General features: G+C 36.0%; 1 protein-coding gene across 1 annotated transcript in view; it reads right to left on the bottom strand.

Moving 5' to 3' along the window:
* Positions 1 to 4,477: 4,477 nt before the first annotated feature.
* The window catches only part of FGD4 (FYVE, RhoGEF and PH domain containing 4), a gene marked incomplete at both ends in the record, with an annotated part of 95,366 nt that continues 72,258 nt past the window's right edge, over positions 4,478 to 27,585 (bottom strand). The window contains 13 exons of the mRNA XM_079535048.1: positions 4,478 to 4,735; positions 4,921 to 5,061; positions 5,973 to 6,113; positions 8,029 to 8,154; positions 8,567 to 8,662; positions 8,854 to 8,884; positions 11,547 to 11,719; positions 13,336 to 13,482; positions 14,108 to 14,166; positions 14,990 to 15,128; positions 16,274 to 16,430; positions 20,125 to 20,270; positions 22,120 to 22,209. Coding sequence (XP_079391174.1) covers positions 4,478 to 4,735; positions 4,921 to 5,061; positions 5,973 to 6,113; positions 8,029 to 8,154; positions 8,567 to 8,662; positions 8,854 to 8,884; positions 11,547 to 11,719; positions 13,336 to 13,482; positions 14,108 to 14,166; positions 14,990 to 15,128; positions 16,274 to 16,430; positions 20,125 to 20,270; positions 22,120 to 22,209 — 1,704 coding nt within the window. The remainder of the gene's footprint in view (positions 4,736 to 4,920; positions 5,062 to 5,972; positions 6,114 to 8,028; positions 8,155 to 8,566; positions 8,663 to 8,853; positions 8,885 to 11,546; positions 11,720 to 13,335; positions 13,483 to 14,107; positions 14,167 to 14,989; positions 15,129 to 16,273; positions 16,431 to 20,124; positions 20,271 to 22,119; positions 22,210 to 27,585) is intronic.

Raw genomic sequence — 27,585 nt, 5'->3', positions numbered from 1 at the left:
GTCATTACAGACACACACACATATATATATACATACACACAGATACATATGTGTATGTATGTATATATTCATAGACAAGAAGTTACAATTATGATCTGTTAGCGGAAAAGGAATTTAAGAAGCAATCTGACTAGCAGATTAAAACTCATCCAAGACACATGCTTCACTACAGCCCTATAAGTCAGCTGTGGGTGCATTCCTCATACCAATAGGGCCACAGAATGAAGAAAAAACATCACTCCATATATCTTGGTTCAAATTCCAAATAAGAGTACACCACAGTTTAAGACTGATCCCCCTTTTATTGATGGATTTATCTTAAGAATAGTTAAGTCTGCCACAAAATTCTTTCTTTACTCCAATCACTTTCAGATTATCATCTGTCTCCACTCACTCCTACACCAACTGTCTCCAAGTGAAACCCCTCAGAAGCTCAGCTGAGCACTGTGATTCCAGATGAGACACAGGAAGTCAGCAGGTCTTAAAGCAGAGTAATACTGATTTTCCACCCATGTCTTTAAAAAATGTAAGGTAGATTCCATGTGTATTTAAGTCTATCAGGTATATGGTAGTTTACACCTGTTAAGGATTTCAAAATATATCTACAGATAAAGCTCTTTTTTAATTACTCAGAAATTATTTCTATGTGAAATGCCTGATTGTTTTCTTGAAATCCCCTTTCTTCAGTATAAGGAACCACAGCCATTTGTTCATTTTATTTAATCACGATATGAAAAGCAGCCCAGTTTTTATACTAGCTGTATGGTGAGAAGTACTTAAAAGAAGAAACAAAAAACGAAAAACACAGTGAATCCCCTGAGTCCCCAAGAACCTGTCAGATGCTTCCACATCCTTTCCAGACATTTTAAAGTGTATATATAGTTATCTTTTTTTTTCTCTTGACTCCACTCAGAGCTCTTTAGAATATACATCTATTCTTAACCTCAACTAAAACTTATGCAAGTGATAGTGTATTTATTCTACATTTAATCCATGCCTTAGTTTCATCCATATTTTAAATGTGAAGAATAATAAGCCTCTTTTATATAAAAGGGATTTAGAGAAGACTGATAAAGCACTTCAAGATGGTTTTGCATAAAAAAAAGGTGCCACTATATTACATGCATTTAAACAGTTTCATATTCTGCTCCAAATAGAAGATAATGTTTTTTATTCTCAATATCTGTTTTATACATAAAAATTAAACACCTTTTGGAATAAACAGAACTATTCAATGTAAAGTGATCTGAAAGTACTAGATGCTAGCAGTTTTACAGCAGCTCTTCAACTAAGCACAACTGCCTGATACCAAAAACAATTTTTATGGGACCCGGAAGAATGATGTAGACATCATAATATATTATCTTTCCATAACAGGGCAAAAAATACCATATCATTTTGAAAATATAATATGCTCCAAACAAATATCATGGTAAAAATTTGTGTTTGAACACTGACAAATCATACAGAATTTCTTCATCTGTTTCAAATTGCACTGTAGGCTGATCAGTCTTAGGTAGAAGTGAGCATTTCCTGAACACGAGAATTGAAACACAGTTTAAATAATGCAGCAGAGCGACTCACATACATTCATGTATTATGAATGAATGCTCACTTACGTTTTGTTTTCCTCACACACATAGTTTCATGCTAATAAATACTTAAAAAAATAACAACCAGCTGAAATGGGAACAGCCTACACCGTATCAGAACGACGGCTTTGACTGCTTTGGTCATGACACTTAAGCCACAGCGCTTACTACTTAATATGTTTCCCTTTGCAGTTATAAGAACAAGCTTTGGATACCATAGGGAGGGAGCTGACCTGTGGAGAATGGCATAAAACTGCTAGGGTGGTTAAATCTAGAAGCAACTTCTCATACACAGAGAACCACCCATTTGTGTGCCATTATCTTCTCAGTCAGAATGTAGTAATTCTGACCAAGCAGTTAAGAGAACATAAATGAGTTTTTGCTAGGGTAAATAAAATATTCCACTGTATAAACTTTAATTGTTGAAATAGAACATGAAGCTAAAATCAAAATAAGTAACTACTGCTAATAATATAATAACAATGCTAATTTAATTCCACATTATGTCCACATGCAGAGCTTAATCTAGGATATGTTGAAACCACTTCAGATAGTCAATACCACCATAAAAATAAAGCAGCCCAGAAATTGCTGCTTCTAATGTTCTCCTAATTATTTCGCTGGAAATGGGTCTTCCTATTTGGCTCAGAATTAAATTTGCAAGATCTTAGAATACAGAATGTAGTAAATGATTGCAACTGTTTCACCACATTGAGTATCATTCAGTCAGTCTTATCTTTTAAGGCAAGGGTCTCTTTTTCAGGTAGATTCACCCCTCCACAACTTGAATGTAGGAAGTGATGTTTTTATACGTGAGGTTGTATAAAAAGGTGACCCCGCAGATCCCACATGTGCATTGGAGACTCTTTCAGGAGATACCCCCCTTTCTAAAAGAGCTCTCTCTGTCTGAATGTTACCCTCTCTCTTTCCAAGGTACACACAAGACGCAGCACGTTGCTACACAGACCCGAGTGAAGATTTGATGGAACTTACCAATGCAAACCCTAAACACCTTAAGCTGCCCATAACTACAGGTGAATACAGCTGGAAGTAGAAGTAACTTATCACCTCGCAAAGAATTACAGAAGAGCTTGCATTTCAGATAAAAGCAGTACAAGGCTTACAAACATAGTAATCTGAACAGGTGGAGCACCCACGGAAGAATTCAGAACTGACATGCACAGTAAGCAGCAGAATTAGCGCCCTGCAATGCCATGCCTTGACTATTACCAACGCTAGTGTAAAGCTTTGAAGTCTAAAAGCCACTGTAAATTTTGGATTTGTGCAGGTGAGAGCAAAATCCAGCCTACTAACATGAAGTTGTGACTTTCTTACTGAAAAATGGCAAGTGCTGTGTACTCACGTATGTACAATGCTAAAAACAGCGTTTACTGTAACAATCCTTTGTTAAGTGCTAAGTAAAATAAGCATATTTTTCTAGTGTTGAAGAAAAGAGTGAAGTAGGAGTTTAGTCAACACTTCATTTGGAAATTTCATTATAAAAAGTGATAACTGAAATCTGCCCTCATGTTACCAACAAAACTGGACCTAAACCTGAGCTCTTCATCTTCTTATGTTTTAAAATATGGACAGCAGTTATACTGAGAAGTAACACTTCTGGATGCTCTCATGATAAGCTGAGTGTAGAACTTACATAATTCCCTTCCTCAAGATTTGCAGGCTCATATTTCATACTAAATGCATGTAAAGCAGTCTCCATATTACAACAGCGATCGTTGGAGACTGCTGTCATAAATAAGTAGTATAGTATCTAGTTTTCTGCAAAAAATCACAATGCTTAGGTTCAAAATGTTATTTGTTTTGTAATAACAAAAATACCTGTTCCCAGAAGATTAACAGAATCTGTTGATTATCTCAATCTGCATACTGCATTTTAGTAATGAACTGCTGCACTCTTATAAGATAACAGTGGTAGGACACTGAAGAAAAACGACTACTCCTTTAAACACAACTGGAACTTATTTGTCCATTGCATGCCATTTATGTTACTGCTATTTTTTTTAATGCATAAAAATATCAAGATCATTAAGTGTCAGCTATTAAAACAAATCACTGAACAGTATTTGCTAATTTAGGACAGTTTAATTTCAAATAGAAAACATGCTTTTAAAATAAATTATTCATTAACAGGAACCCAGTCTCAGGAAATAAGAGCACAAATTGAATATTGTACATTTTAACACTGTACATATATTATATACTTCTCATCTTTTATGTATTCCTTTCTAGACTGAAAATCATTATATTGTTTTCTTGATAAACTGAAACTTTAAAAGCCAGTATACCTGTAAAAGCAATTTACATTACTTTAATTAAAAAGAAACAAATGAATACAACATATGTACAGATCTGTGGAATTCAGCCTACAAACTACTTACATTAAACCAAACTATCCCTGTATATTTAACTACAGATCTATTTTGGCAATGTGGAGGTATATCTTTTATCCTGTTGCAACTCCTAATACGTAAGCAGGAAGCTTCAGTATTTGCACTCATGATGAATGATAGTAGCAAACATGAATCAAATAGCAACTTCCAAAAAGAAAATCTGCATCACAATCACCAAGTAGAATGGTAAAGTTAGTAGGTATTCTTAATAATATTCACATTTTTTAAAAGTCTCTGAAGTGGACCTGTACATCACTCTTCTTGACAGAACATAAATATACGAAAGAAATCCCTAAGAAAGACCAGAATTTTTCCCAAACATAAAGTGCTAAGACATATATGGTAGTAAGAAGTTCTGTTTTTGTTTTTTTCTTTTTGTTTGATTGAGCAAAGAAAGGTTAAGAGGTTAGCCTTCCTCAAAGGTTAACCACAAATTCAATTGAATTTTTTAAAAACACCACGTGTTCTTGAGCTTCAGCATTCAGACATTTTAGAAGGTTCGGGTTGTTCTTCTAAATTCACTTGCAGTTCATTTTGACATTCTGATGTCTCACCTTTGACAGCTAAATGGATAACTTTTAACCATTTCTGTTTTAGTTCCTCATTGTCTGCAGCAAAGCTGTGCACAGACTTCGACTGGGTCAGTTTGAAGCTGTGTGGGAGGTCAGCACTTCTTGGGGTGTCATCCACTGTATAGCCCAGAAGTGGAATGGTAGCCAGAGCTTTAACATCCTAAGAAGGAGAAGTACCTGATTAGAAACAGCCAATTAATTTGCCTGCCTGCTGCGTTTCATTTACTACACCAGCTGATAAAAACACTTGCATCTTTCCTCCATTACCAAGGTACCTGATTTCTCTTCCTCAGATGTCAATGTTAATAATTACTAAAAGCTTTTCTATTTCCTCTCTTGGCTTACCTGTGGAGCACCATACATGTACAGGACAACAGCTTCCTGTTTAGGTATAACACACCATGCTTTCTGCCAGGGCTTTGATTTTTCCATGTACTGAAGAAAGCTACATATGACACTATTTCCAGAGACTTCAGCAGATTCAATCTAGGATAGCATAAAGCATAAAGAGGAAGGTAAGCTTTCGTTAATAAAGGCTAAAACCCACAGAACAGAAAGGCTGAAATACACCACTAGTCACAACACAGCTTGGATAATATCGGCAAAAGAGCTTGAGCAAGTAAGATAATGAATGAATGACCTGACTAGGGAGATTATATAAGTGTTACATACACAGGGTCATAAAATGTACTCTCTAATGCACATGAATTTGTTCCTTCTTTCACCAGTAATTTTGGATTACACACTTTTAGATGGCTAAATATTTTTCCTCCTACTGCAGCCTTTCTCTGTATTTTAGTATCCGCAACAAGCTTTTATTTCTAAGGTAACTTCATGTGAGGCATTGAAATGCTACTGACTATCCAATAAGACAACCATTTTATTTCAGCAACAAAATGCTATGACAAGATCTAATGCAAACGCATTCTAAAGATAACATAAGAAAGCAAGCACTAATGTAACAGAAAGAACATTAGGTGAATTGCTCAAACTCTGAGGGCAGGATGACACGCTTCTCAGGTTAAATGTTGATGCAAGAGGAATAGGAAGAGCACAAAATGACTACATGCTAATACTTCCTTAGCTCTATTCCTTTCCCACCCAGTAGTGATGCAGTCTGAGTGCTGCCACAAGGTAGTCAATCACTTCGTTGTCATGAGAAACAGCATGCACAGCTGTTTCTTCAGCTACCTTAAAAAGCCACCATGCCAAGAAACAGCAGTCCCTTGACTATTTAGTGCACTAGTGGAGTCCTGTAGCAGAATTGTGACAGATGAATGGTGAAACAAATAATCCATCAGATGAGATGAATTCGTTCCATGTGTCTTTTATGTCCCTCAAACACAAAAAAGCCCCACAAGAATAATACCACATGTGATATTTTTTAAATTACATACCTCCAGGATGCCTTTCTTCTTCTTTTCCTCACTGTCAGTACAACCAATTATAACATGATAGCAGTCCTTACAAACTTTATTCAATTTATTGCCATCGTACTCAAGATGTGCCTTATAATCAGAACATTTCCAGCAAACCACCTGACAAACAAACAAAACAAAAAAGATAAGCAGACATATAAATTGTAAGTATTTATAAAATTTCATGAAAACAATTTAATTAGAAGTTCATATTATTATATCTAATAGCAACGTATTGTTCAATTATGAAGAAAAAGATAATGGCTATTATGTCATAGTTTAATTGAAAATAGTATTTTTCCAAATTTGTTCTACTGATTCTTAACTAGAAGTGTTCTTCACTATTTACATTACTACTCTGTACAAAATCCTATTAGTCTTTCAATTATACCTGTAAACTAAAGATAGGAATAGAACTAGAAGATAGGACGAGCTATGCTGCAGGAAGAGAGTCTCCCATTTTCTTTATATATCAACCTGAAAAGGTGCAGTCACCATTTTGTTTTCCACATAACCCCAGAAATGCATAACTGGGATGTACTTTAAGAGAGAAAAAAATTAAAATTCATCAGAACTGTCTAAATTTTTAACCTGTTAATAATGAACTTACAGTTTCAGAATCTGTTCATGAGTAATAAGTAATACTAGTAACAATAAATAATAAGTAAATTCATAAGTAAGTACATGTTACACTGCTGATATTTCTTTCTAAGAAATATTTTAGAAAATTGAAATGCAAAAAGATCTGAAGGAAGTTCTTTCATTACAAATATTTTCCTACAGGAACGTTCTTTCAGCTGAAAAAGATGCCCTGCATAAAACAGTGAGAAGAGCCATTTCAGTAAAGTAAGGTAGATCAGTGACTTGAGCAACCCAAAGACTGGAACAAAATTTTATGAAGAGCCAAGGATCTGTAGTAGCAACCTAGCTAACTACCTTCAGCCAGTATCCATAGAGAACACTCGGTTTTGTTTCCTGTTATTCACTTCTGGAAAGACACTCTCACTGACCCAAAATAATTCCCAATAGAAATGTATTCTAAAATTAAAATGGAAGGAGATCCATTTCCATATTCCATCCATATTGAGTTCCAATAGAACTCAAGTAGGAGTCCAAACTCCAAAAGAGACATAAGGGTAAAGGTGTGATCTTCAGATTATGGCGGAGTGTTAAAATAGAACAATTTGGATAGCAATAAAACAGATGATGACTGTGTAATCAATGATTTCGAGCTTCTGAATAAGTCTCTAGTGTTCAGCAAAGAACAAAAGCAGAGCTGTGAATGCAATAAGCCTTCACATGACATATGAACATTAGAAAGAAGCCATATGAGACAACCTATATAAAAAAAAATGAAACCTGGGCTTGCACTACCATCTACTGGAGAAAGGAACAGCTGCTGACTAGCAAGAAAAAAAAGAAAAAACAAGCACAGGATGTTTGCTCTTTTATTAACTTCTGAAAACTCTTATGTCATACTACTGTTGTTTAATTACTTTAATGTGATGTGCTATTGTAGCCTCACGTATGGAAAATACTCTCCCCACCTTATCCTTCTCCTATGCTTCAGATGTTCACAGAACTGAACACTGAAATCAGCTGGTAAAAGCTCTAAGACTACCCAAAGACAATGTTTTAACAGCTCCGCTTCATGATCTGCTTGCAAATAAGAGAGAGGTGGTACAAAATGGGAACAGGAGGCAGCCAGCACTGTCAGAGGTAATGCAGGTTTATGCTATTTAAACAATCTTCAACCTGTTGAGATCAGCGGGGGCCACTCAGAAGTAACACAGCACAGTTTGTAGAGGCACTCAGGATGTTTTCCACAAATGCACATCTTCCTCTGCTGCAAATTACTTTCAAATTTGCTGTGCCAACTAACTTGGACAGAAGATTCTTTGTGGTGCTATCCACAGATTCTCATCTCAGTCACAAGCGCAGTAACAAACTGCAGTATAACAGACAGCCACCAGAAGTCAGCTGAGCGCTCAGAGCCATGTCTAAGCCAGCTCACCTACAGCAGTTTCGTACTTACGTGTCCACACGCTCGGCAGTGGTGCCGCCTTCTTGTCAGTGCATTGAAGGGCTCCTTGCATTTCATGCACATGGTTACTTCATTGTCTCGGATCCACCTTGGCGCTCTTTTCCCAAGCTCAGCGTTCTGAAGAGGGCAGGGGAAGGATGGAAGGATAAAACAAACAAACAGTTGTACAGAAATTTTAATAGAGAAAATTATTATTCTCTTCCTCTGGAACGGAAATGGCAAAACACAGTTCTAGATGCATTTTGAAATCTATACAAGAAATAACAAAGAACACAGTCAAAAACGATTATGCACGAATGAAAGGATACTCTGTTATGCATTTCAAGGGGAAAAATAAAAAAAAGACTCGCTTATAAGATTTGGCATTATGAGGAAAAACAATTACAAGCAAAATGACTACTTTGTACTTCTTTTGCTCTAAGGATAATTAGTTGGAAAATAAAGCTGCTTCTGATTTATTATCTTTTTTCCAGCTATTGAAGAACAAAATGGGTAACAACAGGGTTACAAAGGAATAAAAGCAACTTACAGAAACCTCCACGGGCATGTCTTCATATTCCTTAGCAATAGCATTTCTGAAAGTTTCATTTCTCTGCTGGAAAGCTTCTATGGTATTCTGAAGCGCCTAGGGAAACAATGGAAAAACTTCTGAAGTATACTACACTTCTAATGGACAGTCTGCATTCTGACCATTTATTGATTAGCAGAAAGAAACTACAGCCAGAAAATATGAATATTGCTTTTTGATTGCTTCAGTGAAAATGCATTTTAAAACAAAAAAAACAAACAAAAAAAAACAAATGTAGAAGGATTTACCTTTATCCATTCTTCCTTGTCTTGTTCAGAACTAAAAGAAATATTTGACACATTAGTCCAAAACTAGTTCAGAAAACATTATTTCACTATCAGCAACTTCCTGCAAAAGCCAAGAATCTGAATTAATTTTCATTAATTCAAAATCAGACAACACTGCTAATTAACTAAAGCAGACAAACAGAACAACTCACAAATAGTAGTATTCCCATTGTTGATTACTTCTTTTGTTTTTTAAAGAGCAGGACAGAAAGGAAGGGAGGAAAATGTAAACTATAGGTGTAGGTGTATTTTGTTCTCCCATTTCGTGCACTATTGAGTTCACATCAACACACGTTTCTCCTGTATATCTACCTATCTACCAGACTTTATCCTTTTAGAAAATAATTTTCTTACTGCTTTTGTTGCTTTGTTTAAATTTTCCTACAGTGGCAATAAAAATATCCAATTGAAATAAATGGAAAACTCTTCAAGGTTATGAACCAGATCACTGACCTTTTAGCGTTTAGATGGACTACGGATGACTTAATAGTAAGTATAGATAGAGTATACAGATGAAACAGATTAGATAGAGGAAATACATTAAACTCCAACCCTGCATGATAGATTTCTCTTTAAAATACATCAATAGGACTTTGACATTCAAATCTTTAGAAAAGTTACTTATTTTAAAATAGTAGCACCATTAGAAACTGCTGGACAGTGATGGTAACCAATACAGTTTATCTGCAAGCTTTAAGTAATAAAGATGAGAATTAGCACCAAAATATCTCTCTCTCTTTGAAAATGATGGTCAACCTGGGCAACAATGTGGAAAAAATACTGCTGTAGCCATATCATGTCTGATGTGCAAAATTTCAGTTTGTAATGGATTGCTACGAAGGACGCAAAAGACTACTTTAACAACACCTCAATAAAAATGATTCTTCATTCACACATTGTTTTCCAATATTACTGCAATTTGTTAGGTAGTAGAATGCTTAACAAGTATTTCGTATTTCCACCTACCATCCTTACATCAGGTAGAAAAACTGTCTTAGACAAAATGGTTATCCTTCCCTGCTTATGCTAAAAAAAACAAAAGCCGAGCTATTGAACATCAAACCAGATTAGCAACCTCTCAAAGAAATAATTTACCAGCTATTTAAAACTACTGATGGAAAGTACCCTCAAATAGTATTCTGAAAAATAAATAAATAAAAGCATACTAGTAAAGAAAATTCCAAGGGTAAACTAATCATAAAGTTAATAGAAACTCCTGAATTGGGGATATTAAGGCATAGAGTACACAAAATAATCATATATTAACCAAGACTTGAATAATCTACTTTAATAAGATTTCAGTCAGTACTTTTTTTTTCTCCATAATTTTGAACAGATTTAATGCATTCTAAAAATGTTCATAAAACAAAACATAAAGATGGGTACTTCTCAATCTAATGCAATAACCTAAATTACTGATAAATTGGGAAACATACCAAGATAATCTTACTTTGGTGTAGCCTTCTTCTTCCAAATAAAAAGTACTTCACAACTGGTACAACAAGATGCCATTTTATACTACTGAAGTAGATATGTGGCATAACTGCTTGGCGAATACTTAGCAAAAAACCATGCATCAATTGATAATGGAAGTGACTGAGAGCAAAAACAATTTTATTCCAGAAGTCTTCTAGATTTGAATGGAAAGCTTTTTCCTGCCATTTTTGAAAACAAGTATTTATTATTGTATTGAATTTCAAATTAAATTATATAGTAGGCCAATTGTTGTGTGCTGTTACACTTGTGTATTCACTTCTGTTACTCTTAAGTATTTTTCCATGAAGAAAAATATCCTGCAGTTTTGAATTTGATAGCAAGCTATAGTCTGTCCCCAAATGTATGGTGTAGACACAGAACTGTATCACCATAGATATCCTTATCAAGTTGCAATTACATCCTGATTACTATGAATAAGACCTTAAAGAAGCTCCAACAGTTAGGTTGATGTTAAACTTGCCCTACTTTATTTGAGGTAGCATAGACAGGGAAAATTTAGTCTTAGCAATGCAAAAAGAAGCAACAGAAAGGTAACCCAGCGAGAAAGAGATGAGAGGACTAATAATAAAACAAGGAAGAGTGCCATTTAGAAGAGTGCAATTGGAAGGAAAGGAGCCAAGAAATAAAAGAACTTGTCTTTCAGATTGGTCTCTGGAATCAGAGGAAAATAAACAGATCTGAAAATGGAGGAAAGTAGATACCCATCCATCTACCACTATACAGAGCTACATTCTGGAGACATACCCCCACCAGATTGTTTTGTTGGATGGATGAACCCTGAGTTGAACTGATCCATTTGTACCAAAGTGGTTCAGGTACCAGAGGCAGCAGCACTGCCCAGATTAACACTCAGTGTCTCAAAACTCCTGATGAAGCCAGACAGTTCACCTTTGCATACACTGATCTCAATTTTCCAGGCAGCTCACTCACAACTGTCTTGGGTATTTCAGCAAGGAAAGGCAACACACTATATGCTGTAGCTGCATCTTCCACTCCAAGAGAATCTCGGAATGACAATTTATGCATTTTGCTGCCTATGTTATTTTTAAAACACTGCTATTAAGATGAAGCACATTCTATCTTCTTTCAAATCTATCAGATCGATTTATGTATGTATAAACTTAATCGTCCATAAAAAGCCAAAAGACTTCTCTTACCTGGCCTGCAACTCCAGCGTTCGCTCTTTTCCAGACACTTGAAAAGTGTGTGGGTATTCTTCATTATGAGTTTCTATAATCTTCATACCATCTATGCCAACTCTGGTTCGAACTGAGAACTTTGATCCTACCAAGCTGAATTTGGGGACGCAGTAGAGCAACATATTGTTAAACTGGGGAGAAAAATAGGTACATAGCTTTACATTAACAAAAACACAGAAAACAGCCAGTTCCTACTGAGAACTGGACAATATCACAAGCTAAACTAAATAGATGGAAAGCGGGTTCTTTTCTGCTTAGCTGATACATGCAGAGACCAAAACTGTAATGCAAGACATCTTTTTTCTAATATTTTTATGGGATTTAGAAATAAAATTTAAGGCCAGGTCCAACAGCTATCAGAATAATTGCTCTGTATATACAGCAGTCATCATGTTTGTTATCTACTATGCTTAGCAACAGGACAAGGGCAATTGGATGTGAACTGGAAGAGGGTCGTTTTAGACTAGATACTAAGAAGAAGTTCTTTACTGTGAGGGTGGTGAGACACTGGAACAGGCTGCTCAGATACATTGTGGATGCTCCCTGCCTGGAAGCATTCAAGGCCAGTCTGGATGGGGCTTTGAGGAACCTGGTCTAGAGGGAGATGTCCCTGCCTATAACAGGGGGGTCGGAACTACACGATTTTAAAGGTCCCTTCCTATGATTCTATGCTCCAACTGGATATTTTATGCCATTGTAATATTCACATGCCTCAGTTCTGCAGAAACTATTCTAAATTGCACAATAAGAACTCTGCTCTTCTGTATAAATTCATTTTCACCCTCTACCAAATCACATAGTATTGTAGAATCTGCAACTACTACTATTAGACAAGGATATGGGTCATTTCTCCAAAAGAAATGAATACTGTGGTCTTACAGTCTTCATTCACAGAAAACCTCAACATCATGTGAAAAAAAATAATACATGAGCAGGACAAGTATATATTCCTTTATTAAAGACTAGAATATTTACATTCTTATGTAAATGTCCAAACTTCCAGACAAGGAATATATTTCTTAAATAAGCTCTAGTGCATTTAGTTCTCTCATATCTTTCCTCACATTTTCTCTGTATTTTTTAAAAAGAGATACTCAAATCCCTTCTGAACTTGTCACCTTTTGTGTTAAGCAAGGAACTGCATCGCACCTTTCCCAAGGGAGCTTTAAGGGCACATGCTGTATAGTCTGTTATTCCTAAGAGAAGAAACGGGCTCCTGTCAAGAGGATGAATTGCCATAACAACAAGTTTCCACAGGACCGTGAGGCTTACACGAGCACCAAGACACACAATCTATCGGGACTGAAATCCTGAGCATCTACATTTCTGTTTTATGAAAACTACAAAGTTCCCATGCTCTAGAACACAAGTGTCCAACCTTTTGGTTTGCCTGGACTGCACTGAGTGAAGATGAATTGTCATGGGCTGCACATAAACTATATAATACAGTTATTGTATGTAAGTAACAATTTTTTATTTTTTACTTTTTAATATTAAAACATAAAACGAGTGGGTTGGACCTGCATTTAACATCGGCAGATATTTTTTAACAACGAGTTGTTAGGTGCTGGTTCAGTTCTGAACAGTATTCTCATGCCCTTCTATAAGCAGCATAGGGTTTGCTCAAGCTCAAATATCATTAGAGGAAAGGTTACTCATTGACATCAACTAGAAGAGAATTTGCCTCTCTCTTTCGCAGATCTTTCAAGTCTAGAAAGACATACAGCCACCCTTGCATCATACTCACGAGGAAAAGGTGCCGTTCTTGAGCAGATGTATTGCGAGCAGCAAGTTTAAGGATCTGGCCTTCTTTTATCAGTTCATTTGAAGGGTTCACAATGTCTTCCTCTTCTCCCAGCATCTCATATATCTCTAACAATTTCTTTAGATTCTCCTGTTCACAGAAAACACAATTACAAAGCTTATGAATTAACATCACTGATCTTAATGCATTTTAAAGGAAATGCCAGGAGCTTGTGTCAGTCTGGAAGTGTTAGTTCTGTAACAAATATTTATATATATATATATTTATATAGATACATAGCTGGTATACATAGTCAACCATGCAGATTGATTAATCAAGTTGATACAGCTTTAAGAAACATTATGATAGTCTTTAAAAATGTTGGTATATATAGAGCATGCATAATTTATTGTCCAAAATTTCAAAATACTAATTAAGTATTCAGAATACTTAATGCATACCTATCATATCAGTCTGATAACAGTAGGGAAACGGTAACTATTTTTTACAAACATTATTTTTTCACCAACAGAAACAGATGCAACAAGGTTAAGAGTCCAAGATATTTGAACCTGGAACTTGCAGGTTAGGTACACTGTCAAATTCTGTTTATCATCTCCAGGAATGTATAAACACAGGGAGTAGAAGCAATCACTTGGACACAGGCAGTAATGTTTTTCCCTTTTAGGGAAAATGTTCAATTCATGCTCTTAGCTTCACTAAATACTCAAACACAATATTTTTAAAAATGAACAGTAAAACAAGAATAATTTACCATTTTCCTTATTGCACTATTTGAGTGGCTTGCTGCAGTGGATATAATTTCCAGGGATTCTAGATAAAAGGAAAAAAAAAAAAGAAAGAAAGAAAAGCAAAACAAAAAGCTGCATTTTCATGTGTATTTCTATTGCACAGAAAAATTTCTACAAAACTATGTTTGTAATTTTTACACAAATTACACACTATGATGAATTCATTACATTATCAATGAAAACTAGCAAAGGTAAAGTGGACAACACAAGAAATGTAGCAACCAAATGGAAATAATAATCAGGAAAAATCAGAAGAGAATTATTGTAGATTACCTTAAGGTGAGCTTCAATACTTAGAATCACACTTTTGTGATAGGAACAGTCACGGTTCTCTCACCTCTTTTCACAAAGAACTCCAGAATGTCACACAATATTTTTTTTTTTTTTTAGTTCAGACACTTCATATTACTAATATTGTTTACTAATAACGAAATACAAAGAGGAAAAACATTGAAAATTGATTTTTCTTTTTTCCTGTAAGAGTTTAAAACCAAAACAGTCTAAATCTTCCTCTTTTTTTTTTTTCCAAATAAAATAAAATACATGTGCATAAAAAAATAATCTGATGAGTAAAAGCAAACAAAAAAAACACTTGAGCGCAATTCCAAAATTAAAACAAAACTAACATACTCTATTAGAATAACTAAAGGCTTTACAGTTTCTATACTAATTTCATCTACTTTTCAAATACTTTTCCAAAGAATCCTACTATTCCACTGAATAAATGCTACCACTCTGTCTGCAGTGTTTTTCTTTTCACTTTTTTCCCTGCAGATAGTTTTAATTTACAGCATCCCCTTACTAAAAGCTTATTACCGCTATTGTATCGACTGGTAGATATTTACTTTCAGCATCTTTCCAGTCTAGGGAGTCCTGAGGCAATTTCCTTAGGTAGTCCTTTAGAAGCATCTCATAGCGTGGAATGCGTTGTACAGGCTCTAGCATGTGATGTTGTAATGTCAAACTTCCACACACTTTTTCCTTCTAAAAAATTGCAAACATATTTCAGTGTGGTAAGCAAAAATACTACTTTACAAGGATTCAGTAGATTAAAAATTATAATAGATAAAACAAATAATATATTTTAGAAACATGCATGACAGACCTTCTGAAAAAAAATTACAAAACCTACTTTAACAAGACAAATAGTTAGAAGTACTTTCCTAAATGTAATTGTAAAAATAATATCCTAAATATTCAGCAGAATGTATAAAAGGAAGCCCTACCAAAAAAACTCCACAGCACCAGCATACTTTACTATTCTTTTTGTAATAACTCTGAGAATCAGACAAGGAGCATTGAGTTCATATGAACAGGTCAGGATCATGTGTTAGAAAAAGTCTCTTAAATGAGCAATAAAGGTCTATTTTATCTCTTTGAGGTGAGAAACTCTAACTTTCTTAGAATTTTATTCATACTTGGGGATGTTGTACCGTTTTAAGACGCATATTCTTTTCCATAAACTTAGATGTAATTAAAAGATTACATTAAAATACACATAACTGCCTTCCTTGGTTTAGAATCAAGATGCCCTTTATTGCAATGAAATTTACGCAGAAATATCTTGCAGTATTTCAAGACGTTGGGTGTGCAGGACAAAAATACATACCTGCCTTTCACAGAGAAACCTACAGGGAGCACTACAGCATATGAAACACACTCTTTGGAAGAACAGTGCGCTGCTGTCAAGACTCCTTTCACTTTTTACGGCTCAGCATATTGTATTTCAGACCTACTTCCAAAGCTAAGTGTTCTGCATAAACAGCACTGGTGTGAGCCAACAGAATACCTGCAGATTCAGCACGAAGATCTATAGCTGCACTGATGCACGATTTTATCTTAAAACTATTTACTCTCAGTATCAATGACAAAAATATATTTAGTCTTCCCATGTTTCAAGCTTTACACATTGGCCCTCTGTGATGCAGTGGAAAGTTTGAATTTATGTGGGTATTTATGCACATGTGAAGAGAGAAAGAGAAGAAAACCTGCAGCATGAAGTGGAGAAAAGAAAACCTTACTTCTAGAGGATTCTGTAATGTTCTGTTTTATTCTTTTTTCTCCTAAAATCCTAAACATCTTTATACATGCTTGTACTACTTGCAGCTCTACATTATTCTCCACATTACCTGAATATCTTGAATGATGAATTTAAATTGAGGTGACCGTTCAGTCCATGTTTTCACCAATTCCATTGCATTATCAAAATTCTTCACGTACTCTCCGTACATCTTGAGAAAAGGAGCTAATTTCTGCAGAATATCTCCAATTCTGGGGGTGGTAGTCCTGCAAAGTAAGAGAGTGGAATCTCAGAGCAGACAGAAAAGAAGAAAGTCTCACATGGTTATCAAAAAGTTTCAAGCATTTAACAGAGAATCCTTCTGCTTGGAATCACCTTGTGTAGAGTTTCAACACAACTGTTAAAGAGGAACTGAATTAACATGGAAAGAGCTTCTGCATTCTCTTTGGTGATATATGAGCATTACAGACTAAATGAAACACTAAAGGAAGAAAGCTATTTACAATGAAAAGCTTGAAAGTCTTTCGTTACAAAACACAACCTAAATTCTTTTACCTGCAGTTCCTCAGAAGTATTATATCATCTTTTACTTCTGTGGACATACTTTACCCTCAGTAAAAACCTGTGGTTTTGTTCGAGGACTAAATTCATACCATAGAGCTTCCCTTCAGTACTCAGTATAAATACATGCATTTACGACTTTAAAAAAACTTATTATTTATCTGACAAAATGGATAGAGTAGTGAGAATACCTGGGATTCCAGACTTTTGTGGTAACTTTCCCACGTTCTTCCCAATTACTGAGAGCATATTAAAACAAATCAGAATAGTACAGAAACTAACTGAAGGACAGGCACAGAGAAACTGTACTCTGTGTGCACAGAAAGCATAACAGCACACATGCATCTCTCAGAACTGCAATATAAAATGTGTTTCATATTTTGTTTTCAAGCACTCATTCAGTAATCCATTATCTCCGGAATTCAGTAGGTTGGATTGGGCCCTGGGCAACTTGATCTAGTGTGTGGCAGCTGCCTACGGTAGCTGGGTTGCGACTTTAAGGGAGGATGATCTTCAAGATCCCTTCCAACCTAAGTCATTTTGTATTTCTATTACTCTGAAAAACTCTACAACTACTTGAAAGGAGATTGTAGCAAGGTGGGCTCTCTTCTCCCAGGAAACTGGTGATAATGGCCTCAATTTGTACAAGGAGATGTTCAGGTTGGATATTAGGAACGATCTGTTCTCAGAAGGAGTGGTGAGGCACTGTAATAGGCTGCCCAGAGAAGTGGTGGAGTCACCATTCCTGAAGGCGTTCAAGAAACATGTGGATGTGGCACTGAGGGACATGGCTAGCAAGCATGGTAGTGATGGGTTGGGGTTGGACTAGATGTTATTAGAGTCTTTTCCAACTTTCCAATGGTTCTATGATTCTACAAAGTCAAAAATCAACATACTGTAGTGGTCTGAAGAGAAGCAATCTTTTGCAATTACATCAGCATCTTACTCTGACACACTACTACTTCAAAAGCTGTTCAGAAGGGAAAGTTACTTGAACAGCAAACACTGGCAAGCTCAAGAAATAGGATTTCATGCTGTTTGTAGGTACAGAAACACTTCCTATTTTGGTATTATCAGACCACAGTGGTATTTTGGTAGTATCAGACCACACCTAAGCATTCTAAAGAATTCTAAAATTAAATAGCTGAGAATTTCTGATTGTGGAAGTTAAGCAAACGTCTGTAAAAATTCACACAGCCAAAGTGATTACAATAGATAAGCTAACAGACATCCAAATTGAATTGAAATTTGTAGTTCCAAATTAAAGCAAAAATCACATCAGCAGGTCAGTTCTGAAATTGCCAAAGAATGCTACAGTCTAAAACACTGTGTTGAATAATTTGTCCCCAAGAAGACCCCAAAAAATCCAGAGGATATCACATTGGTTTTTTTATATTCTTCACAGGTAATTGCTATTGGACTTGCTTGGGTACAACAAAAAAGCATTTAGATTTGTATTTTGACTTGGAATTGATATGCTCTGTTTTGCTCTTTCCATGGGAAATATACTGCACTGATTTCAAGCCATATGCTGTAAGAGATATTCAGCTCCAGCTGTTGCTCAACTCATTCAATATGCCATTACCAAACCATTTCCAATGGATAAGTTTAGGCACACATGGTGTTTCATTCTAAAAAAAGAATCTGCCTCTGCTCTCTTTCCCGATTTCAAGAACTCTACATTGAGGTCCCTTCCAACTGCTGCAATTCTGTGATTCTGTGACTTTCACTTTAAGTGTTCAAAACCAACCAAAACTCAGGGAAGGCATTGGAATTTTCATGGGAATTTTAAACAGAAGTAGTGCATACAAGTATCAGTACTTCAATATTTCTATTAATTGGAGAACTGCTGGGAAAAGCAAATTCTCTATCTGGCAGAGGCTGTTGTGCCAGGCAATTCCAACAATGATCAGAAATAATTTTCTTAAGCCACACCCTTTCTTCCATCTTCTCCCAAAAGCAAAATGTTTTTAGGGCTTTCAAATAATGTGTCTCACACACAGCACAGAAGTTTTTTCCAAGCAGCTGCTTACAATGCAACTTAGTAATTTTTCACCAATAGTTGTAGCTCACCTGCAAAAAAATGCTATTAAACCCTTCAGGCTATGTAATTATATACACATAATCAGCATGCAATTTAGCATTTTGTAAAACTAGCGTGATCCATCTTCTGTGCTGAATCCAGAGCAAGATCTTGAGAATTCGTCACAAAATTAATTTCAAATACATACTGACAAAATGTAGTGTATGCTGCTTATTAAGCACACTGTAAGTTAAACTCTACATCTCATGATTATGAGATGTATGAATTCCTATCGGATTTTTTTTCAATTCTTCAATTGATGATTGTCTTCATCAAAAGATGAAGAGAATGGGTTTGTTTTGTTATTCTGCAAGGAACATAAGAAAAAGGCTTAAACTTTGTTGTGTTTCACGATACTCAGGTTTTACTTACTTTCCTGTATTACAGACTGTTCAGGGCTACCATAGTTTGTGCATGGTAACTACTCCTACCTTAAAGAATTTTTTTAATAATTTCATAAGATAGACCAGAAACACATGGCCATATTTTGGTATCTCCAGAATCCCATATACCAAAGAAGGATAAAGATACAATAGTAAATGAGTACATTAAGGACTATATTTACACATCTTCCTTGCTGCAAATATTCTTGACTTAGTTTTCTGTTCAAAATTAAAACCCCAAACACAAATTATAATGTATTCCATTTTAGTACTAAAAGCAATAATAAGAAAGATTACTGTGTTGGAGACCAATGACAGAATGTAAGGAAACCACACTGAGCTGCAACAGGCGTGATTCAGACTGGATATCAGGAGAAACTGTTTTACTGTGAGGGTGATCAAAACACTGAAAGAGGCTCCCTGGTGAGGTGCTTGATGTCCCCTGGCTGTCAACATTCAAGACACATTTGGATAACATCCTTAGTGGTATACTGTAACATCTAGTCAGCCCCCAAGTGGTCAGGCAGTTGGACTAGATCTTTGAAGGTCCCTTGCAACTGTACTATTCTATTGTTATTTCTGTACTGCAAGGGTAGCACAAAACAAATAAATCCACTCTGTCTCAATTTTTTATTATGTGCACTGAATTCATCAGGATGCACAATTTCAGTTTGATTCCCTAATTCAGCAAGGCTTTTAGTCATGAGTAATCTCACTGGCTTCGGTAAGATAGATGTCTTAGTTTGAGCTAATGATGAAAGTCTTTTGCTGAGACAGATCCTGATGAAGAGTAGAAGAGCAGATGTTCTCCTACCCACAGTGTTTCCTTGTATTGGAGCATTTAATTATGAAAGTATCTTCTCTACCTTAACCCTGTAACAGCTTCTAAAGGCACTGTTTTAGTAAATTACTAGTCAGTGAATCATCTCTTACCATTCTTGCATTCTTTTCTCAAGTTCGGGAAGTAAAAATTTACTGTGGAAGGCATTTATTGATGAAATATTAGAAAAGATTTTGTTAATCACTTCAGCTGGAAAAGAACCTCTGTTGGCTTCTTCAAGGAGTCTGGAGTAAAATACCTGCAACGCAGAAAAAGAACCCCAAACCTATTAGCCTTTTATCTTTTATCACTGGATGAAGAGCCATCCTCTCCTTCCCACTCCAATCATTTTTTTTGACAAAACTAATGTTTCAATAACATAGGCAGATAATCACAGAAATTGTTTCCTTTCTCAGAAGTTAAAAGCTACTCCTCCTGTTACACCTAGCTTTTTTCTCTTGAGCCACAAAAGTGCTGCAGACTAAGCAGACATAAGGAAAGCCAAAGTGAAGGAGTGCCATTCTAGTCTGAGTCCAATATCCTGTCTGTTTTAACAGTTAGATCTTCTCAGCTTTCCCAGTTCTCCAGTCATGTTTTCCATTCTCACTTTCTCTTCAGCGAGCATGATTTCTGATTACCATTAGCCCAACAGTCTGTAAGCTGTAGCCCCTTATCCTTAAAATGTCAAGTAACTGACAGACTATAACAGATATACAGACTATACCATTTAAAGTGCAAAAGACTTTAATACTACCGTAGTCTCTAGAACAAAAAAAAGAAAAGCATTATTTCCCCATCAGTTGTTCTACCTGACTTGTAGCTACAAAATGAGTAGAGACGCATCAATCTTAACATGCACATCACATAAACCAGTGCTCATAGGGAGCTATGTCTCACACAGTCCATGTCTCACATTTTCATTTATACTGTAAAACACACTCACTTTGCTGCATCTCTGAGAGGACAATTAGAAAATTTGGATAAATTCCTTCAAAGACTATAAAGGCTACATACTTTTAAGCCCAGTTAGAAGCACAGTGGCCACAAACAATCCACTTTCCTCACATTATCAGTAGTTGAGCAGCTGTGCTTGCAACCATTTTTCAGAACTCTGTCCAGCTAATATTTGGAAAAGTCATAGAGTAATCTATGCATGATTGAATCAAGGACAATACTTGTATATTACCTGTCAGTAAAAGTCATACATTAAATAAATACGTACTGTTTTTTTTTCCCAATCAAATAAGATTTTTTTTCCTCTCACTACTTTTAAGGACAGTTACTTAGATTCCCCAAGGAATCCAAACAATTACTCTGTCAGTTGAGGCTTCTTATTTTTTTCCTCAGCAACATGTACAAGTCTTATGCATTAGGCCGGAGAAGTTTAAACAGTGATATGAAGAAAAATATTGTGGAGTAAGGCAATGCATAGCTATAAGTACTCAGATAAAATGGATATAGGCATTCTGTGAAAAGTAAATAAGAAAATACTAAAAACTACAGATGTTCGAATTTAAGAACTATCAGTTTAACTCTACAGAGCACAAGAACCTGACTCTTCTCTTGCAGGAGAAGTAATTTTTGTTCAGTTTAACAGGATCTAGTCTAAACGTACAATGGGAAAATGGCACGTCGGGTTTAGAATGGGCATCTTCGTACGTTCCTTAGCACTGAAAAGAATTGCTATTCATGTGGCTGAAGTATGAAAGACTTAATTTGCTAGTGGGCAGGCAACTTCAGTACTATAAAATGACACTTCTTGCCCAACTCAAGAGAAGCCAATAAATGAGTGAGCATAGTTTATCCATCCCTTTTATTGAATTGGTTACTGGTGTGGATTTTGCACTACTGTTGCTTATGATGAACTCTACTCATGCACTCAGAAGATTAGCATTAATACAACATTCTAAAACACTTCTTAAAAAAATGCAGTGTTCTTAAATTAGAAAAAAAAAAAAAAAGGCAAATTTATGCAGCAACCACAAATGACTGACTGTAAAGGTTGGTGACATATAAAAAACATACAACCTCCTTCACATAATTTACATGTGCACGTAGCCATTTTCATGAACTAAAAGAAAGGAAAGAAAAATTCAAGAGAAACATACTTGATCTAGGAGGCCAAGGCGGCTAACATAGGCTTTTTCTGTTTGCAGAAGTTCACTGGCAATTTTGTGACGTTTCTGTTCATCTGTCTCCTAAGGGAGAAGAAGGAGAGCTCTTAAAATACTAGAGAAAACATAACAATAAAGTAGGAGGGGAAAAAAAAAAAAAGTTAAAAGGATACACAATTACCTCAGAGTCCAAAAAGCATCTGAAAACCAACTTTCACATTCAGCAAATATGAAATGTCAACCTATTTTGGAAAATACAAGCTTTCTGCCAATTTAATCAACAAAAACAAAAGTCAGAGGAGGATTAAAAGAAAGAAAGAAAAAGAAAAAAATTCACTAAAACTACAGAGCAAATGCCAAAGCCTACCCCATTTATTATTTCTCAGTTTGTATAGGAATCTTTGCCAAAGCCCCAGCTCCCTACTGAACAGCTCAGCTCCATCCCAGTAACCAAGTACTATCAACCTTTCAGTGCTGGAAGAACTCATTTACAGAGCAAAATGTAACAGATGGAATTAGTCGGTGTTCTCCCTCGCCCCCGTTCTGAAAGTTATTTGAACTGACTGTTCTTTGCATAACAGAACCATTGCAAAATATCATAAAAAATGTGTTATGTTCATCAATACAATCATTGCTGATACACGGTTGATTGCAATCAGAATATTCCCTCACTAGTTTTTCACATAAGTCATTTTTGTTTCTTACGGAATTTTTCACTTTAAAGTCTTTCATTCCACAAAAAAAAAAAAACCTTATTTTTTATTCTTCTGCTAAATGTAAAACTTAAAGCATTTGTTCAAATTTTAATATTAAATTTAATATGTTGGAATTGAAAATTATGTGTTATTTCAAAGCAATTAAAGTGCGCCCTTCCAAAATAGTAAATAAAAGTCTCATGCTCAGAAGTGTCATATTCAACAAATGGCTCTTCCACTGTAAGATTTTCTTTGGGGTTTAGTAGCTGTGCTGAAAAGTACTGACATTTAATGACATCTGAGTCCTAAGGAAGTGCTAGTCTATGTCCAAATGGAGCTTATGGGAAAGTGGGAATTTTTTTAGACAAATTTTGGAAACCTTCCATTAAAATAAATAAAGAGAAGAGCCTGATGGAGTTATTTCTGATTTCAAACTGCCTACTGCTTTCTGCAAGATGAATATTTGCAAGTACATATAGTTGTACACATTGCCAAAAAAGTGAGCGATAAAGAACAGAGCTTTCATGTAAAGGACCAAAGTGTGTTCTTTCCCCTTTCAGTATTTAGCAGGTCTTCCAGATATGAGCACTTTACAATTCTGATCTTCAGTGTTAACATTCACACTGCTACATAGGAAGTCCCCTCCCTAAACACAGGCTTTCAATACTGACTTCAAAGCCGTTCATTAAATCTATTTCAATCAACATAGCAACCACAGTAACCTATGGAACAGCATTTTAAGTGCTGTCAGGAGACATTGCAGAGAGCTGAAGGATTAGCTGTTACAGCCCCAGCATGCTGTTTAGTGCAGTCATTTACAAAGAATCTCACATACGGACTTGCCAGAGGCACAAATAACACAGAGGTTACTGGTTCTTCTTCAAATACATTTCAGATTTGTTTTATTTTTCAATTTTTCTTTGTTTTTTGTTTGTTTGTTTGCTAAAAGTCCCCACTTCCCTGAAGCACCGCTACAGAACTGATGTACGGTTTTCAGAATATTACTTCAACTAAATAGGAGAGGGAAAATCATGCGCAGCGCATTGAAACAAACAGCATTTAAAATGAGCAATTCAGGAAAAGCATTCAATCCTCACCCCAGAGCCAAGGCAAAACCCTTGCTCTTCCACTGTGCCCCAACCCCCTGCTTTTCCATTCTTTAAGTATCTCCCTTACACATCTCCCTAATTCTAGAACTTCGGTCTCCTTTCTACAGTCAGTACTTGACTCAGGAATCATCTATGTGGGAAAAAACATTCACCAAGGATATTATCTTTTAATCACAGTGGCATGCTCTTATTCCAGCATAGGAACATCTGCCCACGGGGTTAGATCGGTGCAAGAATAACATAAAATCTGATTACTGATGGTTTGTTTTTTTCAGAGAAGTCCTCAGTTTCCTGCTATATCATCTCAATATCTGCCTACATTTTACAACTCCCAACTGTTTTCTACTTCTAGTTCCATCTTCACCCCTTCTCATACTCTCAAATCCTCACCTTCCCAGTACCCTATCTAAAAGAAACTGTCTGGTTTCCATGAGGTCACTCCAGCTTCCTTCCAGTTGGAAACCAGAAGTTTCAGGCTATTTTGTTGACAGTGGCATCCACCTCTTTTAGAGCTTTTTTGATGGAATTGGAGCTGCTTGTCATAAACATAAGGGGTGAAACAGGTCCAGGTGTATAGGTTTCAGGTCTTCCTATACTAAGGAAAGACTCACCACCATGCAATGTGGAATGATATGCAAAACTCATGCTGTACCTCTGCCCCAGATTGAGCACCCACATCTTGCTTGGAGAGGGCACAGCCAGGGCTCAGGGCAGACACAGAAGAGACAAAGAACAGGCTCTGCAGATCTGCACGAGGCTATTCTGAGTAGCAGAAAAGAAGTCTTGCAATATAATTTGGAAATAAATCCTGAATAATATTTTGCAACAGTAAGAACAACACAGAGCTGCTGGTTATTACAGCTGTTCAACAAAACAGCCTTGAAAAAGCTCACAGAGACAAATGGAGAAAAAAAGCTTAAAAGAAGAAACTTTAGAAAAAAACAGGCATGGAAAATACTAAGTTAATATTAATCTGCCATGAGTTTCAGTGCTTTCCTAAAGAACAATTGTTTCAAATCTGATCTGACCTGTAGATGCTAATCTTTGAAAATTGCAGTTTTAGACAATTTTTACTTACATATCTTCAAACTAGGTTCCCTAATGACCTGAAACAGACATTTTTTCTGGTTGAATCATTTAGTAACTAAAGTATTTCAAAATTAATAATTTCAAGCAAACCATACTTTCCATTCTGTCCAAATATTTGACAAGGTTCATGCAGGCAGAACTCCAAATCTATATCTTTAGATAGTACATTTAAACTAAATATTTTATCTTGATTTAATTGCATACTCTTTAGCACAAAGCACTGCACCCTTAGTATTATTGTGTTACTACAGATGCTTCAGAAATTAAAATTGTAGATGCTTCATCCTTGGAAGTATTCAAGGTTAGTTTAAATGGGGCCTTGAACATCTTGATATAGCAGTAGGGGCCCTGTTTATGGCAGGGGGTTGGAACTAGATCGTCTTTAAGCTCTATTCCAACCCAAACCATTCTATGATTCTATAAACGTAAGTAATTTTTACCCAAACTGAACTCTGAAGTTAAGATGAGGTATGTAAAATGCAATTGAGGATATGAACTCTTTGATCCATGCTTATGTTTTCTCCTAACAGTGTTTTTCCACTCTCCTAATTTTGGACAAACTACACAAATTTAAAGCAGACTTTATATAAACAAAATTCCAATACAATCATCACATATTACCCAAACCAAACAAGAACCATCTTCCCATCAAGAAAAATATACCTACCAACATAATAGTGATACAGTATGATTTACTTTTATCATAGCTCTTGACTCAAGAACACTGCAGTAATATATTAAGGAACACAGATAGAGTGAGAGATGTAAAATACAAGCAAATACAATTTAATCTACACTGTGGGATTTTGGTTTTGATTTAAATGCTAAGTTTGGTCTAAATTAACAGAGTGAGCTTTTCCTTTTCGAAAAACATTTGTGGCATTGTTACCTCCTGATCTGAAACTTCGTTCTGTATTAGGAATATAAATGTAAATGTCCAAGAGAATTTAAGTTTAATTTAGTTTCTGAAATTGAGGTAAGCACTCAATTATGCTTGACCCACTGGATGCTATCACATCTCTGCCAAGTTAACTCTATGCAACAGTTCATTACACAGGCAATTGGAGAGTTTCTTCACAGTAACAAAGAAAAACATTGAAGATCCTAGTGTCCCTAAAGAATATTTTTGAATATTAACATTGGGTGCTAAAAATACACAGCTTTGTTCATGATTTAATTCTGCTAAGGAAGAACATAAAACTGTAAAAACAGGAGTTTTCACTTTCTTTCTTCATGTAGCATTGCAACAGTTAAGCATATCTTGGGAGAAAGTTAAATTAGCATGAAAGTTTCATTGAATTTGAATCAAAATTTCACCTTGCATTTAGAAATACATGGTTTTCACCCTGAAACACCAGAGTCCCCAGCACGGCCATTAAAAGGAAACATCAGGTAATTACTTTATTAAAGATGCGCAATGGATTCTTCTCCATCTCCAGCATACGTGAAGTATCCTGCTACCAAACCTCACAACAAACACATAAGTGTTTGTGATCTTGCCTGCAATTAAGTCCAGTACCAGATTTCTCACAAGATGTTTTCCAGGATACTAATTGATTGGGATGTTCTTGTACTCTTCATCCTCCGCATTTTAGAAAAAAAAAAAAAGTATGACAGAAGGTGCTTCTGCTGGAAGGCAGAAAAGTTAAGTTTTAATTGTCTTCTTCCTTGTGGTATTTGTGGTTGGTGACTTTCAGACTATCTAATCGAGTAAATAAGAGAAATAAAATCTAGTTGTTTAAACTTTTCCAGAACATGTAAGAATCTGACTACAGTGACAAGGAGGTGGGGTGGAAAACTTATGAGTAACGTTACTTCAAAGTAAATTTTCTTTTTTAGGTCTAAAAAACACTTTCTGCTCAGGTTTTGCATCGGTTTAATTTACGCTTTCCAGCAGTGGGCTAACAGAAACACAGACTTCCCTGATTTGGAAGGGACCTAAAAGTGTCATCAAATCCAACTTCTGGTTCCATACAGCACCACCCAAAACCCAAAACCTGTGTCTGAGAGTGGTGCCCCAGTGCCCCTCAAACTGCTGCACTCAGGGCCGTGCCCGCTGCCCTGGGCAGCCCGTTCCATGCCCACCGCCCTGTAGTGCAGACCCTGTCCCTAATCCCCAGCTGCCCTCCCCTGACACAGCTCCATGCCGTTCCCTTGGGCCCTGTCTACTCCTATTGCTTTTACTCATTTGTACCTATGCCTGCTTAATGGAAAAGGATGCTGAGAGTGCTGTTACTGAGCGCAACACAATTTCAACATGAATGCATACGAGTTTTAAGATCCTTTACTGACTATGGGAGTGCTTAGCAGAATCTACAAACTGCCCACTCGCAGTAACAGCTTAAGGCTCTGTCAGGCCTCTCCTGTTCCTCACCATCCTTCCTCTTACTACAGATGGCACAGCAACAGCTACTCTGATGGAGATCATTTCAATCTATAGATTGCACTACCCTAATCTAAATCAGTGTTTTATTTTGTAAAGTATAGCTTTTAGATCAATCTACGGTAGATGTGATTCTTAATGTTACTAAAGGAGATGCTATACCACAAGCTCACTGGCATCTCAG

Source organism: Tetrao urogallus (genome assembly GCF_951394365.1).
Source record: "Tetrao urogallus genome assembly, chromosome: 1".
NCBI classification, from domain to species: Eukaryota; Metazoa; Chordata; class Aves; order Galliformes; family Phasianidae; genus Tetrao; species Tetrao urogallus.
The sequence above is the reverse complement of the archived record's forward strand: the minus strand, read 5'-3'. Positions and strand labels throughout refer to the sequence as shown.